We start from the raw sequence: 17,032 nt of genomic DNA, 5'->3' as shown, positions 1-17,032 counted from the left end.
AATTCATCAGTTATACAGTTGGGGTTGGGGGCGGCGGCAGGGGGCATACTGGTGGAATATGGGCACTGGTGAAGGGATGGTGTTTGAATATTGTATAACTGAGACATAAACCTGAAAACTTTGTAAGTTTTCACATGGTGATAGAAATAAAATAAATAAATAAAGATGCACAATATTCAATTGTGTATTTACACAAAACCTTTTCTGTGGGGGGAGGGGCATCACACCTTGCAGCGCTCAAGAGTTGCTCCTGGCTCTGCACTCAGGGATCACTCCTGGCGGGTGCTGGAACTCACGCCAGGTTTTCCTCATGCAGAGAAAGCCCCTGACCCTCTAGACTCTGTATCCGGCCCCAACACCATAAACTCTTGATTCATTCTCAAACCCATTCTCATTTAAAAGCCCTTACCAATTCACAGCTACCGTCTCAAAATCAGTATGTGTTCTTTCCCATTCAGGAAACAAAAAGCCTCACTTGATATTTTATCTTTAAAATAGAGGAGTAGGAGTGATAGCACAGAGGTAAGGCTTTTACCTTGCATGTGGTGGACCCTGCTTTAATCCGGCATCCCATAGTTTTTCCCCAAGCAATGCCAGGAGTGATTTCTGAGGACACAGTCACTTCTGAGCATACTGAGTCACTGACCAAATGACGCAAAATTCAACCTTCCATATGCAGCACCCACAGAGCACTAAGAATAATGAAAAAACCGTGGCTTTAGCAGTTGGGGACCGAAGTCCTAGTAAGTCCTCCAATTTACCAAAACTCTCAGCAGTGTCTCCGAAGGACCTCAGAAAAACAGTCTATTTGTGGGCGACTGATGTTGAGAAAGGACCAGAAGAGATGTAGGGATTCTGTACAGAAAGTAAAAGAGAAAGAGCGACTGATTGAAGAGAATAGCTTCAAACTTTCCCAGTCACCGGAGGGAGCTACGTGCACAGATTTAAGAGCCCCAAAAGGTACAAAAGAAATGAAACACAGCACCAGGAAGGTTTGCAATAAAAATGGCATGAAACAGAAGGATTACTTAAAACGTTAAGGGAGAAAAGAAAACCTCATGTACAATGAGCTGACATAAAATTTATAACAGATTTTCACGCAAAATTATATACACAGAAGGAAATAGGAAGATACATTGAAAGTTTATTTATTTCTTTTTGAGTTACACCCAGCGATGCTCAGGCTTACTCCTGGCGGTGCTTGGGGGACAATATAGGAGGTTGGGAATCAACCTGGATCGCCTGCGTGCAAGGGAAATGCCCTACCTACTGTGCTCTTGCTCCAGTCCCTACATTGAAAGTTGTAAGTAAAAAGAAAGGACTTCAACCTATAATCCTTTACCCTGAAAGACGCCCTCTCAGGGGAAAGGAAGAATATTGCAATGCTTTTTAAGGACCAGAGGGGAACTAGAAGCTGTTATGGAGTCACATCAACCTGGTTCCCATCACCAATGCTGGGTAGCAGGTGGTCTCCTTGGTAACCAGACATTCTGTGCCTTTTGATGGGAGAATTCCGAGCTGTGCCTTTTTATGGGAGAATTCCGAGCTGAAGTCTTGATCGGGATCCGAAGCTCACAGGTGGACTGTTAGTAGCCTTGAGGCTATTGCTTTCATTACTCTTCAAGAATTCCTTAGCCATGGGGGAGGGGGAGGTTTCCCATCTACCTGTCTACATTAAAATGAATTAAAATAGAGGTCTCAGGTTTTTCTTTGGACAATAAACATCATTTTATTGAACATTTTGGATAATGTTCGACTTTGGATAATGACGCCCTTCACACCAGTTGTTTCCTTGCTGTGTCCTTTGATTCCTATAGCCACTGTGCAGGGCCAGGAGTGCAGAGCCGTCTGGGTGACAGGCACCCAAAGTTAGGCACCTGAGGCTGAGGGGTCGAGCTGGGAAGCCTCCACACCTGCACGCTGCTAATGGGCATCTCCGTTGCAGACGGATACTCTTCTCATCCATCATACGTCCTTCTCTAGGCTTTCCCTGGGTGAGGCACAGGAGACAGGTGAGGCAGAGCAGCTAGGGCTGAGCCCCATCAGCTGTTTGCTCCCTGCAAAAGAGAAATCCTTCAGGGAAGAAGGTCATGGGTTTTAGAACCTCCACTCAAGAAAGGCCACAGCTATGTGCTAGTGGGTCCCTGTTCTTCAGCCAAATAAAGGTGGTTTCTTTGTTCCTAAAACTCCAGAATGCATAATGTCTCATGAGACACTGAGAAGGAATGAAGGAAGAGATGCTGGGGATTGAGAGCGCCCTTCTTCTTTCTACTCACCACTCATTCAATATATAATCCCATACTATGATTCACCTTACGTAGGCTTCACAGGGCCTTGGCCGGTCTTGTGGCTTTCCATTCGAAGAAGGCATCCGCCAGGAAGGTGGGCATGTAACTCAGGGGGATGAAGATGAATTTGGCATCCCAGCCAGCTGAGTATCGTGTGCGAGGGTGACAGGAGATCAGGGCATGCTCCATGCAGTCTGTCACCAACGTCAGATCCTCACATAAAGGCAGTTTCTTGTGAAAAAACTCATACCCTATGCAGGAAGAAAGATCACTTAAATGTATTTCTTATTCCCATTTTTTCCTTTTTTTTGGGTTACACCCGGTGATGCAAAGGGGTTATTCCTGGCTCTGCATCCAGGAATTATCCTGGCGGTGCTCATGGGACCATGTGGGATGCTGGGAATTGAACCCAGGTTGGTCGCATGCAAGGCAAACACCCTACTTGCTGCGCTATCCCTCCAGCCCCTCCAAGTTTTAAGTTTCTGATTCATCCACTGAATTGTTAAAAAATTTGTTAAATTTTGTTAAAAAAATTGTTAATAATTGCTTTTCCTTCCCAAAATCCTGCTACACATCACTTACTTGGATTTCCTCTGAAATTCCCAAATCTAATCCAAGAATAATCACCACACACCGATACTCTCATTGAAATTCAGGAAATATTTCATTGCATGGCCTGGAAGTGCCAACGAACATTACAAATCTATTTCCTAAAGTCAGCTACTCACAAAACAGTTGCCAAGATTTCAAGAGAGTCCTCTTGTATCAGGCTCCAGTTTTTCCAAAGAGTAACTTCTAATGAGAGAGTGGTTTAAGACAAACAAGCCTGGATTCATGCCTTGCCTACTTCATAACCACGTGGTCATGAAGATGAATGTAAAAGTCCCCAGCTGTTGTTGTGTCTGACTTAGACAAGGACCTATGCTGGCATTCATAAAGGACCCTGCCTTCTAGACAATGACTTGCTTTTTTGCCCATTTGAGGAGGGCATCCACCAGGAAGGTGGGCATGTAACTCGGGGGGGGGTCCAAAATTCACTCACTGGATGCCAGGTATTTGTCCCCATAAATGTCCTTGACCTCTGGACTGCATTGATCCCATGCATTCTGGAGAGAATTAGTAATGGCCTCAGGTTTGGATGCATTAGTCTTGAAGGAACCAGGCTCTATGACAGCCACTTTCATCCCAAAGAATGAGACTTCTCTCCTAGAAACACACCAGAGAAGAATAAGGTTTGGTGCTTTGGGTGACAGAAAAAAATATAAAAAGATTAACATAAGCCACCTAACCTCTGTATATACCAGCACAGAGGTCGTATATACTGAAAAGTGTGGAAAGTCAGAGTTTAGATTTGGACATGTGGGGAGAATGGCAGGGTTGATGATGTAGTCTCTACATAAGGTTAACACATTTCCCCAAATAGATCATGAATCAGAAGCATTATCAGTAGATTATTGTTCTCTGCATTAAATCACCATTTCATCATATCATCTGCTATTTCCACTTCTATCTGTACCATAAAAGACACCAGCAGGCTTTGCTGTCAATCACTCTAACCCTTGGTCTAGGCCGACCACATCTCTCACTCAGGCAGCTTCCTGACCTACAAGTCCAGTGCTACAATTCTCAACTCAGAACTTCTTCCAGGCCTGTCCGGATTGCAGCTGGCAATATGCCCCGGGAGGTGAATATACCACTTCCATAGCTGCTCCATTCTCAACTCTTACAGTGTAAGGCCAGGAAAGAAGCTGTCCTCTCTTCACTTTTAGTTTGCACTCATGGGATTATCCAGGAATATGCACCAAAGACAGTCAAAGGCTCTAAGCGCGCCCCACAGTCTCCTGGGTCTTAGTCATGAAACCAATGTCAGAGTTCCAGTTCAACATAAGACCTTTTATGTTGAGACCACCTCCAGGAAAGGATATATGAGATCAGAGTTTACAGGCCAGGGCTCCATCTGGATGTCAGAATGTAGAAAGGGACCTCCCAAAGCAATGGCGCTAGGAACTCAGAGGGATCAAGAAGGAAGAGGCTGCAAGTGGGTGATGGAAGGACCCCCTGGGAAAGTCTCCCTGGAAGCACAGCCACGGTCTCCTCTGTCCTTACCTGAGGGAATCCGAGAAGGCCTCAATGCCATACTTGGAGATGCAGTAGCCACCGCCGAAAAGGGACAGACGGCCCGCGACACTGGAGACATTGACCACGCGACCCCTGGCCTTCCTCAGCAGGGGCAGCAGGCTCAGGGTCACCTCGATCACCCCCAGCAGGTTCACGTCCAGTATCTTCATGAAGTCCTGTTTGGTCAGCCACTCATTGGGAGCCATGGGCAGTGAGATGCCAGCGTTGTTCACCAGACCCCAGAGACCTGGACACAAGGGATGGGAGAGCCACAGTGTGCTGTGCCTGGAGGGAGGTTACACCTGGGGTCCCAAGATCCTCCTTGGAAGGACATGGAGAGGTTTTACTGGGAATGCAGGAAACAGAAGAATCATGGCAAGACCTGGAGCTATGGCCCGTTGGCTGCTGGAGGATAGAGAAGGCCTGAGCCTTTAGGTGTCACACACCAAAGTTGTGGCTGTTCTTTAAAAATGTCCCCTGAATTTCTACATGTCTAGACAGGCTCAGCAGTGGGTGTGCCACAACTATGAGTATCAAAGAGGCAGCGAGATGGTGGGTGAGAAAGAAAGATAGGGAGGAGACAGAGAGAGAGAGTTAGAGAGTAAGAGAGAGAGAGAAATAGAGACAGTGACAGAGAGACAGACTGAAGAGAGACAGAGACAGAGAGAGAAACACTAAGAAAGAGAGAAACAGAGATAGACAGAGAGATACAGAGTGTGTGTGAGAGAGAGAGTGGACACCAGGTAAAGTTTGTAATAATCCATGAGAAAGTCAGTGCATAGAAGACATGTGGCACCAGTGAGTTCGAGAGGGCCTTAGCACCATACTGAAAGATGCTGAAGATGCGGACGCAAAGTACCAATGATTGTTCCAATAAGCTGGAAAAACTGATTTCCAAATTATTTTGTCATTTGTTGGAAAGTTCTATGATATCAGATGACAATAAGTGGCATTCTGACCAGTAGGCTATTGGGTCATAAGTAACAACAAAGAAAATACTGAGAGTTTGTAGCCCAGATTGACTCTTGACCCCAGCTCCATGACCCTGATAGCTGCCCAATGAAACCCCAACATTCTCATCAAGAAAAGAGATTTCCTGTTGAGGATTTAAGCACAGACAGGAAGGCTGTCGTGTCTCATCGGCCAAATTCTTCCCAGAGTCCAGGGATCGGGTCAATGCATGGAGCAGAGGTTCAGTCTGGGGAGTTGGTGAGTGAGCAAAGCTCATAGGCTCAAGTGCTGAAAGCCCCTGGGATTCTGCCGGGGAGCACAGTCTGTGAGTCCCCTTCAGACACTGACCCAGCAGTGCATGGTACCTGTGTCTCCCGTGCGCTCCTTCACCCACTGGGCGGCCGCAGCGATGCTCTCTGACTTGGTGACATCCAGGATCACCGTGTCCAGCCTGTCGGAAGTCTTGGCCTTCAGAGACTCGGCCCCCGTCTCGGTCAGACACGCAGCCAGCACCCTCAAGCCCAGCAGGTCCAGCTGCTTGGCCAGCTGGTTGCCGAAGCCCGAGTCACAGCCCGTGATGAAGACATACTTGTCCCGCAGCTGGCTCACCACCTGCCTCTCCCGGTACCAGCGCACAAGGTGGTACAGAACCACCAGGGCCCCCAGGTACAGCCACATGGCCTGCAGAAAGAGACAGACAGACCCAGGAAGGACTAACGACAGGCCTGTGTGCAGACAAGTGACGATGCCCATGCAGACGTGTGTCTGTAGTCTAGCCTCCAGGATCTGCTCCCAGTTTCTGTTCCCCTGCCCTCCAGTAGAGTTTGCCTCCCCCCTCCCTCTGTACTCTGTCTCAGGCTTACTATTTCTCTTTATGACCTCTTTTGCAAAAAAAAAAGTTTCACACAACTCCAGGGTCTGTTGGTCTATAACACAGGTGTACAAACCAACCATGTACTGCTAATAATTTATTTTAAAACAAAAATGTTAAAAATTATGTACCCCCTCAGAGACTGGCCCACATCCAAAAGAACAAAGGTGACCGGTGTTGGCTCGGATGTGGGGAAAAAGGAACTCTCCTTCACTGCTGGTGGGAACTGGTTCAGCCCTTTTGGAAAACTGTATGGATGTTTCCAAAAAATTAGAAATTGAGCTCCCATTTGACCCGAGATTACCACTCCTGGGAATATATTCCAGAGATGCAAAAAAAAGTATAGTAAAAGTGACTTATGTACCTATATGTTCATTGTAGCACTCCTCATAATAGCCAGAATCTGGAAAAAACCCGAGTGCCCAAGAACAAATGACTGTTAAATAAACTTTGGTACATCTACACAATGGAATACTATGCAGCTGTTAGATAAGATGAAGTCCTGAAATTTGCATATAGGTGGATCAACATGGAAAGTATCATGTTAAGTGAAATGAGTCAGAAAGAGAGGGACTGACATCGAAAGATTGCACTCATTTGTGGAACATAAAGTAACAGAATGAGAGACTACCACCCAAGAATAGTGGAGATAAGTACCAGGAGAATATTCCACAGCTTGGAAGCTGACCTCGAATGATAGGTGAAGAAGCAGCTCTATAGAGAAGGGATCACCAAGCAAAGGGTGCTAGGTGGGCTCACTAGGGATGGGAGATATGGGCTGAAAATAGACTATAGTCTGAATATGATGCCTACTTAATACCTCTATAGCAAACCACAACACCCCAAAAGAGAGAGAGAGAAAAGGGAATGCCCTGCCACAGTGGCAAGGTGGGGTGAAGGGGACAGGGTTGGGGTGGTGAAAGGGATGCTGATACCATTGATGGTGGAAAATGGGCACTGGTGGAGGGATGGGTACTCGATCATTGTATGACTGAAACGTAAGCATGAAAACTTGTAACTTTATCTCACGGTAATTCACTAATAATAATAAAAGAAAGTGAAGGAGATAACAGACTACTTGTGAAAGATAAATAGAAATTGAAATCAGAAGATTTGAAATATGAGGAGGTCTTGACTCAATATCGCAAGAGGTCAGCCTCAAGGAAAATAATAGAAAATTATAGTTAGCAGTAAGTAACAATCTTTGACCTACATTGATTTCTTGCCATTCAGACATTCACCCTCGTGTACAGGCACAAACAGAAATTGGAAAAACACGAAGAAAATAGTTTAATCTAAGAATATTGGTAACAATATGTTGTTAAAGATGCATACTAAAAAGGAAAAATTATCCATTTTTAGTTAGTTCTGCAAGTTAGGATAGTGGCTCCTCATACACTGCAAATCTGCCTTTTCTCATTTCCATTTTGGATAACCATGATTTTGCTTACTGTGTCTGAATTTTAGGATTCAGGGTTCTCAAGCATACTATTGGTATATCTCAATAAAGTTTCACAAAATTAAAAACAAATTACATGGCCCCTCTGTGAGGTGTGACCTACAGTTTGAGAGGAAAGTCTCTGTGTCACGTTGGCCAGTTCTAATCCATGCTGTCCGATTCCCAAGAACTCTCAACGTGTTTCCTCAAATACGCTCTCTGATCCCCCTAACCCTTCTCTATCTTTCCATCTAACGTCCCCACGCCCGGAAATATATGCATATTGGAACCTATGTCCAGAACTCATGATTCAGCACATTCTCCTGATCAGTTCTGGGCTCCCTGAAATCATGAATAAATCGAAGTATGAGCTGTGTGACACTAAAAGGCGCTCCCTGTGTGTAGGATAAAATAGCTTCAGGTAGTTTAGGTTTATTGGGTTACTCCCGTTACAGTGCTCCTATTCCTCTTTTTTTATTTGTAGCTTCTTTCTTAGTGTTCTGTTGACTTGTAAATATTGTTTTTCTCTTCTCCTTGAGTCCTTTGCATAGTTTATTCAGAGCAATGTCCTTTTTGTATGGACACTTAGCAAATGCTATGCTTTTGTAACCTGTGAGTCATTTGACTCTACATGATATTTTCCTCCTGGGCATCTGTTCTCTCGACCTAAGCCTCAGCTGCCCTTACTTCCTAGCACCCCCAAAAGCAGGGTCCTGACTAGGGACGAGAAGGATCCAGGGCAAGTGGTGAGTTGTGTGCTACCCTGGCATCGAGATGAGTCTGGCCAAAGTGCCTAATGATTAACTATAAGTTAAGAGCTTGATCATGGACAAATGCTGTCATGATCCAAACAGTGATAACTAGATTCAGACCCTGCTAGGGTGAGGAATGATTAATCTGGCCTGAGTGCTGTAGTCTGAGTCTGTGGCAAGATGTTGCCCTGAGCACTGCAGTCTGAGATTGAGATGGCCCCAGGAGAGCAATTCTATAAGCTCTAATGCATCTTTTATTGTGTGCAAACAAAATGATTAATATTGTGAATGCTTATATGTTTGCTGGATGAGGAGAGGAGAAACGCACTGATGGGACTCCGCCCTTGGGTGGATCCTCCTGCTGAAAGAGAATTAGTCCTAGGAGAAGCATCCCTTGAGGGAAAGGAACCTTATCCCTATTGATTGTCACCACACCTATGTGTACACCTATGTGTACATGCTGGGGGGATTTAACTAGGCTGTAAAAGTGGGCTGGGGGGCCAGATCCACAGATACAGAGAGAGATCCAGAGCCGGGAGAGAAGCAGAGAGAAAGAATGAAATAAACTGATTGAGCAAGCAGTTTGGCCTTCTTCCTTCCGTTGCCTGCCCTTGACCGACAGCAAACACAACGGTTCCAGGGAACCGAATGCGGGCAGTGAGACAGAGCCAACGGGAAAGCCCGCGAGTACACACGCTCCTCGGTGTGCATTAGTTTTTTACACCTGTGTACTTGGGCTTCCCATCTGGCTCACACATAAACATCTTGAGACACCTGGTCCTTGTCAGCAAAGAAGTCAAGGAATGGGGAGTTCGTTTGCAAATGGGGACTGAGGTCAGCAGAGCGTGTTGACGTCAGAGAAGGAGCTGGAGGGAATGAGGAAATGTGGGGTGCAGGCAGTAGGGAAGCTTCTCTGAGTGGCCGAGAGCGGCTGAGGGACAGACACAAAGTGAGCAATCTCCCTGAGTTGCCCTGTCTCAAGCTTTGCCACCCCAAGTGGTGCCGCTGCCCCTCTCTGCCCGGCCCATTCGAATAAGCCCAAGTCACTTCCGGAGCACGCAGACAATGACACTGCCCTGAGCAGAAATGGGGGTTCAGAACCTCACCCAAATAGGGAGGGGGGCTCAGCCAAAGGGAAGGGAGTTAAGTGTGTTTCAGATCTGTTACGGACGCCAGAAAAGGTTTCATTCAAGGGGAGCAGCAGACAGGGATAGGTCTGAACAAGGAACCTTTTCCTGCTCCAGGTATTCCCTCTCTGCCCAACTGTCTCTGCTCTCTGGACCCAGGGAGGAAGCAGGGGGACAGGTCCCCACACAGCTGTCAACGCCCACAGACCTTTGAGCACCCACAAAGCGGTGCAGGGTTATGTCCATTTTTTCTGCTGGCTCGCTGCAGGCCTGGGAGTTTGAGTGCAAAGGACGGGAGTTCCCTCTGCTTCCCGGAAGCCACTCTCTCCTGTAGCCTGGGGACCCAGCACCCTCCTCCCAGTCCTGGCCCAGCGCAGGGAGGCTGAGGGAAGCAGGAGGCCTGGGTCATCCCGGTCTCAGGACACAGGCCAACCCTAAAGGGACTGGGCCTTCCTCCGGGGGTCTGGGAAGGAGCTGCAGAGACTGTCTCAGATAACAATTCATAACACATAAATGCCCAGGAGCCAACGGGGGAGGCATCTCCCACCCCCAGGCTAGAGCGTCACTCTGACTCCCACAGTCGGAGAACACGGGTCCGTGTGGTTGTGGGTGTCGGGGATCCAGAGTCTGTTGCCATGTCAGAAGCTGACAGGTGCTCAGTGGAGAGGAGGAGGGGGAAAAGGAGCCGAGATGGACCCTCACTCACCTGGGATCTGCCAGGGTCTCACGTAGGTGCCAGAAGTCGAGTCTTGTCCACGGAAGCTCTGTGGAGCCCTGAGTGACTCTGGCCTTGCACCCCTGGGGGAGGGTGATAGGTGACCCTCTTGTTTGGTAAAGCTGAGCCTACTGCCCCCTGCTGATTCTCTGCTGTAACAGTCCTAGAGGCACATCTAAGATTGTCCCTGACCCAGACCATTGATTCCCTTCCCCACCTAGTAAGTTCTTCTGAAGGAAAACAGCTGTGCAGTAGCAAAAAATCACTTTGAATTGGAAATTCAGGGGAATTCACATATGTTCTTTAATTCCACTATATTATCTTGCTCATTAAACCTTAACTTTATTTTTATTTATTGATTGAAGTTCATTGATTTGTAAAGTGGCTTGTTTATTTTTTATTTTATTTTTAAAATTTTTTTATTGAATCACCATTTGAAAAGTTACAAAACTTTCCGGCTTAAGTCTCAGCCATGCAATGATCAAACACCCATCCCTTCACCAGTGCACATGTTCCACCACCAAGAACCCCAGGATACCTCCCATTACACCCCCACCTCCCGGCTCTGTGGCTGATGATTTTCACTTTACTTTCTCTTTACTTTGATTACAGTCACTATTTCAACAGAAAACTCACTCTTATTATTTGGAATTTCCCCCCAAAATCAGACCTGCCGAAAAGGCAGCATTTGATAATTTGTTTTTCATTGCTGAGAATGAAGAGCATATGGTTTGGATTTCTTGTATTTTACTGATGAAGTCCAGAGAAATTTCTGCCAGAAATTGCATCATTGCAAACTCGTACCTCTGTTTAGTGGGCCTTATAAGGTGGCGGTTGCCACACTGCCACATGGAAAGAAAAGGCCGAGAGATAAAAACCTTTCCCCTCCCGGGGTGGCATGGAGCCATAGATTAGTTCAGTGTATACAGGCATTTCTGCAAGAAGCCACTGGTGCCAAAAGTAGTTAGTTAGTCTCTGGGATCATGGGCGTTCAGCAACGGAGGGGCCCCACGTGTGCGGCCACTCTGGTCACATCTTGTTGGAGAGTGGCCGTCTTTTTTATTTTTATTGACTGAAGTTCAGTGATTTATAGTAGGCTAATTTTGGGTCTCATGTCCATAATTACAGTGCCCACGCCCATCACCAGTGTACCCATTACCCTCCCCTAAGGACCCTGAAGCCCTTTTAAACCTTTCTCCCCCGTCTTCTCTATGGTATGGATCAGTTCTCCTGTTTAGCCCCTTTGTAGATTCCTTGTTGTGGATCTTTAAGTCCCACATATGAGAGATTATTCTGTATCTATTTCTGATCTAACTCTAGCATCCATTAGATGCATCCATTAAAGATGCACAGTCCAACCTCCAAGTGGTCCCGGCCGCCGGAAGTCACGCCCTCGATCCACCCTCCGCACCATCTTGCCACATTCAACAGAGAAGAGGCCAGGCATTCTGGTGAGCATCGCGGCCGGAGAAATGCTCTGGTCCCGAAACCAGGCCAACAACACCGGGGATCCAGACGGAGGAGGTGCAGCCAGCACGCCTTCTCCAGATGGAGCCCTGGCGACAATGAGCAGCAATTAACATGGCTCGGCTTTCCGGACTGGCACACATCCAAACCGTGTGGCCGCTAATGCGGCCGCTCGACCTTTTCTAAAAACTGAAAACATAAAATCTTTTAATGGAAAACCAATTATCAAATGCTTCCTTAGTAGAGCTGTCTTTCTCAGGGGGAAGCTCCAACAAAAATAGTGAGTTTTGTTTTGCAATATGGAACATAATCAACGTAAAGAGAAAATGAAGTGAAATTCATCAGTTATACAGTTGGGGGTGGGGGCGGCGGCAGGGGGTATACTGGGGATTTTGGTGGTGGAATATGGGCACTGGTGAAGGGATGGTGTTTGAATACTGTATAACTGAGACAAAAACCTGAGAACTTTGTAAGTTTCTACATGGTGATAAAATAAAAATTAAAAAAAATCAATAAAGATGCACAGTATTCAATTGTGTATATACACCAAAACTTTTCTGTGGGGGGAGGGGCATCACACCTGGCAGTGCTCAAGAGTTGCTCCTGGCTCTGCACTCAGGGATCACTCCTGGCGGGTGCTGGAACTCATGCCAGGTTTTCCTCTGCAGAGCAAGCCCCTGACCCTCTAGACTCTGTCTCCGGCCCCAATACCACAGACTCCCGATTCATTCTCAAACCCTAACTTAAAAGCCCTGACCAATTCACAGCTACCGTCTCAAAATCACTATGTATTCTTTCCCATTCAGGAAACAGAAAGCCTCGCTTGATATTTTAACTTTAAAATAGAGGAGTAGGAGTGATAGCACAGAGGTAAGGCTTTTACCTTGCGTGTGGCAGACCCACACGAGCAATGCCAGGAGTGATTTCTGAGGACACAGTCACTTCTGAGCATACTAGGTCACTGATCAAACGATGCAAAATTCAACCTTCCATATGCAGCACCCACAGAACACTAAGAATAATGATAAAACCGTGGCTTTAGCAGTTGGGGACCGAAGTCCTAGTAAGTCCTCCAATTTACCAAAGCTCTCAGCAGTGTCTCCGAAGGACCTCAGAAAAACAGTCTATTTGAGGGTGACTGATGTTGAGAAAGGACCAGAAGAGTTGTAGGGATTCTGTACAGAAAAAAAAAGAGAAAGAGCGACTGATTGAAGAAAATAGCTTCGAACTTTCCCAGTCACCGGAGGGAGCTACGTGCACAGATTTAAGAGCCCCAAAAGGTACAAAAGAAATGAAACACAGCACCAGGAAGGTTTGCAATAAAAATGGCATGAAACAGAGGGACTACTTAAAACGTGAAGGGAGAAAACAAAACCTCATGTACAAGAGTTGACATAAAATTTATAACAGATTTTCACGCAATAATCTATACACAGAAGGAAATAGGAAGATGCATTGAAAGTTTTTTTTTTCTTTTTGAGTTACACCCAGCGATGCTCAGGGTTACTCCTGGCCGTGCTTGGGGGACCATATAGGATGTTGGGAATCAACCTGGATTCCCTGCTTGCAAGGGAAATGCCCTACCTACTGTGCTCTTGCTCCAGTCCCTACATTGAAAGTTGTAAGTAACAAGAAAGAACTTCAACCTATAATCCTTTACCCTGAAAGACGCCCTCTCAGGGGAAAGGAAGAAAATTGCAATGCTTTTTAAGGACCAGAGGGGAACTAGAAGCTGTTATGGAGTCACATCAACCTGGTTCCCATCACCAATGCTGGGTAGCAGGTGGTCTCCTTGGTAACCAGACATTCTGTGCCTTTTGATGGGAGAATTCACTCGATTGAAATTTGGAGAAATTATTGGTGCAATGAATTTTTTGGCCCTTCTCCATGTAGATTCTTGTTATAAACTTTTGGCATTTATTTTTAAAGTAGGACATCACTTTTTCCAGAGTTGGTTTAGATGCAGCAATTGACTTCAGTTCATGTTTAAGAATGATTTTACTGTCTCTCTAATCTCATTGACAGTCTTTCAGCTTCTAGCACCCTGATTCATGCCTACAGACTTGTGGCTAGAGGTCAAAGCCAGACTCAGGAGAGTGGAAGAAGAGACAGACTAGAGAAAGGTCCCACCAGCGGAGCCTTCGATGTCTCATGATGTGCCCCCAAGGAGTCTTCAGAAACAATCAGGGGATTTCCTGAGCACTTTCCAGTTGTACATGAGAACCTGCATTTTACTCTAAAAGACTCAGACAATCACATTAAAAAAGTGGAAACAAGGGCTAGAGTTGTTCCAGAGACAAGGATGAGCCAGGAAAGGAGAAGAACACCAGCAACTCGCAGGCCAGAGTAAAGGTGTTGCCTCCTCAGGGGGATGGAAGTAAACGAAAAGCCTCACAAGAGACCATGAGGGAAAGAGGAAAGAGTTGGGCCTGAGCATCTGACCTCAGTGATGAAGTAACTCCTTCATCAGGCTGGTCAGGTAAATGTTATTCAGGATTCTTTTTTTTCAACTTAAGAAAAATATTTATTGAATCAACATGAGAACAGTTGGAAAGCTTTTGTGTTTGATTCTCAATCATATAATTTTCAAACACCAAAACACCCATCCCTTCACCAGTGTACATTTTCCACCACCAAAATCCCCATTACACCCCCGACCCCACCCCTATTCCTACCTGTGTAGCAGAGAGTTTCCACATTACTATCTCTCTACGTTGATTACGTTCAATATTTTGACACCAGTCCCACCAATTTTATTTGAAAATTTCCCCCAACACTCAGACGTGCCAAAAAAGGCAACATTAGACAATGTTTTGCTATTGCTGGTTATGAATAACATATGATGTTGTGTTGCCAGAGAGAGGCTGACGGATACTGGAATTCAAAAAAAATTTTTTTAATAATTTTTTAAATATCTATATTTTTATTTTTTTAAATTAATTTATTTATTTTTAATTAGTGAATCACCGTGAGGGCACATTTACAGATTTATACACTTTTGTGCTTATGCTTCCCTCATATAAAGTTCAGGAACCCATCCCTTCACCAGTGCCCATTCTCCACCACCAGTAAACCCAGCATCCCTCCCACCCTCCCCAATTCCATCTCTCCTCACCCCACCCTACCACTGTGGCAGGGTATTCCCTTCTGTTCTCTATCTCTAATTAGCTGTTGTGGTTTGCAATAAAGGTGTTGAGCGGCCACTGTGCTCAGTCTCTAGCCCTCATTCAGCCCACAACTCCCTTCCCCCAAATGGCCTTTGACTACATTATAGTTGGTCATCCCTTCTCTGAGTTGCCCTTTCCCCAGAATGTGAGGCCAGCCTCCAAACCATGGAGTCAACCTCCTGGTACTTATTTCTACAATTCTTGGGTGTTAGTCTACCACTCTGTTATTCTATATACCATAGATGAGTGCAATCTTCCTATGTCTGTCTCTCTCTTTCTGACTCATTTCACTCAGCATGAAACTTTTCATGCCGATCCACTTAAATACAAAATTCATGACCTCCTTTTTTCTGACAGCTGCACAGTATTCCATTGTATAGATGTACCAAAGTTTCCTCAACCAGTCATCCGTTGTAGGGCATTCGGGTTTTTTCCAGATTCTGGCTATTGTAAACAGTCCTGCGATGAACATACATGTGCAGATGTTGTTTCGAGTACACTTTTTTGCCTCTCTGGGATATATTCCCAGCAGTGGTATTGCTGGGTCAAATGGGAGCTCAATATCTAATTTTTTGAGAATCATCCATATTGTTTTCCAAAAGGGCTGAACCAGTCGGCATTCCCACCAGCAGTGTAGAAGGGTCCCTTTCTCCCCACATCCTCTCCAACAGCGGTTGCTTTTGTTCTTTTGGATGTGTGCTAGTCTCTGTGGTGTGAGGTGGTATCTCGTGGTTGTTTTGATCTGCATCTCTCTGATGATTAGTGATGTAGAGCACTTTTTCATGTGCCTTTTGGCCATTCGTATTTCTTCCTTGGTAAAGTTTCTGTTCATTTCTTCGCCCCATTTTTTGATGGGGTTGGATGTTTTCTTCTTATAGAGTTCAAACAGTGCTTTATATACCATTGATATCAACCCCTTATCTGATGGGTATCGTGTAATTAGGTCAGGAGTGATTTCTGCCAAGAGCCACTAGGTTCCAAGATTCATTTGTGTGTCACTGGGATCATGATCATTAAGGAGCTTAATAAGTAGCAGGGCAGGAGTGTGTGTGAGGGGGGCGTTAATTGTCTGCATCTCGGGTCCTGTCAGGGTGGGGGAGAAGAAGGATGGCTCCACCATATCCCATGAGGCCCGGCTTGTGTTGTCACTCCTGGCCCATACCTAGATTTTCCAATATTCGGAAGATGGCAGGCGTAGGATCCTCAGAAAACAGGCGGACGGACAGCATCCGGTCCTGTCTGGGGTAATCCGGCGAAGGTGTCCTAATACAAAGTCCGCAGACTGTCTGTCAAGAGACGCTCGATTCGAGAAACGTTTGTGTGTCTCTGGGATCGTGGCTATTAAGGAGCTGACTCAGTAGGCAGAGGGCCATCGGTGGGCATCACCTCAGGGTCCTGTCAAAGCGGGGGAGAAGAAGGACCAGCTCCTCCCCTATCCCATGAAGGGGTAGAAATCTCTCCTTGGCAGAAATCTCTCCTGACCTAATTATTAAAATTTTAGAATTCCCAAGGCCTTTCCTTGGCCTTGGTTTCAAGAAATCCCTTTCCTTGGCCTTTGTTCCTGCTGCAGCTTCTCTCCAAGGGGCTCCAGCCTTCTCGGGCTCAGTTGGTGCTAGCTGAAGTCTTGATCAGAATCTGGACCTCACAAGGTGGACTGTTAGTAGCCTTGAGGCTATTGGTTTCATTACTCTTCAAGAATTCCTTAGCCAAGGGGGAGGGGGGAGGTTTCCCGTCTACCTGTCTACATTAAAATGAATTAAAATAGAGGCCTCAGGTGTTTCTTTAAACAATAAACATCATTTTATTGAACACTTTGGATAATGTTCGACTTTGGATAATGACGCCCTTCACACCTGTGTTTCCTTGCTGTGTCCTTTGATTCCTATAGCCACTGTGCAGGGCCAGGAGTGCAGAGCCGTCTGGGTGACAGGCACCCAGAGTTAGGCACCTGAGACTGAGGGGTCGAGATGGGAAGCCTTCACACCTGCACGCTGCCAATGTGCATCTCCGTTGCAGACGGATACTCTTCTCATCCATCTTACATCCATCTCTAGGCTTTCCCTGGGTGAGGCACAGGAGACAGGTGAGGCAGAGCAGCTAGGGATGAGCCCCATCAGCTGTTCACTCCCTGCAAAATG

At 46.0% G+C, this 17,032-nt stretch overlaps 1 protein-coding gene across 1 annotated transcript; it reads right to left on the bottom strand.

Moving 5' to 3' along the window:
• Positions 1 to 2,324: 2,324 nt before the first annotated feature.
• On the bottom strand, positions 2,325 to 6,035 carry LOC101552778 (retinol dehydrogenase 7-like). The gene is made up of 4 exons (XM_055127571.1): positions 5,723 to 6,035; positions 4,395 to 4,653; positions 3,331 to 3,494; positions 2,325 to 2,539 (listed from the first exon to the last, which is right to left on the bottom strand). Exons 1-4 carry the CDS (start codon positions 6,033 to 6,035, stop codon positions 2,325 to 2,327), a joined length of 951 nt encoding a protein of 316 aa, XP_054983546.1.
• Between the last annotated feature and the right edge of the window lie 10,997 nt (positions 6,036 to 17,032).

Source organism: Sorex araneus, chromosome 2, assembly GCF_027595985.1.
Source record: "Sorex araneus isolate mSorAra2 chromosome 2, mSorAra2.pri, whole genome shotgun sequence".
Lineage (NCBI taxonomy): Eukaryota > Metazoa > Chordata > Mammalia > Eulipotyphla > Soricidae > Sorex > Sorex araneus.
Note: the sequence above shows the minus strand (reverse complement) of the source record. Positions and strands in the feature narration are given on the sequence as shown.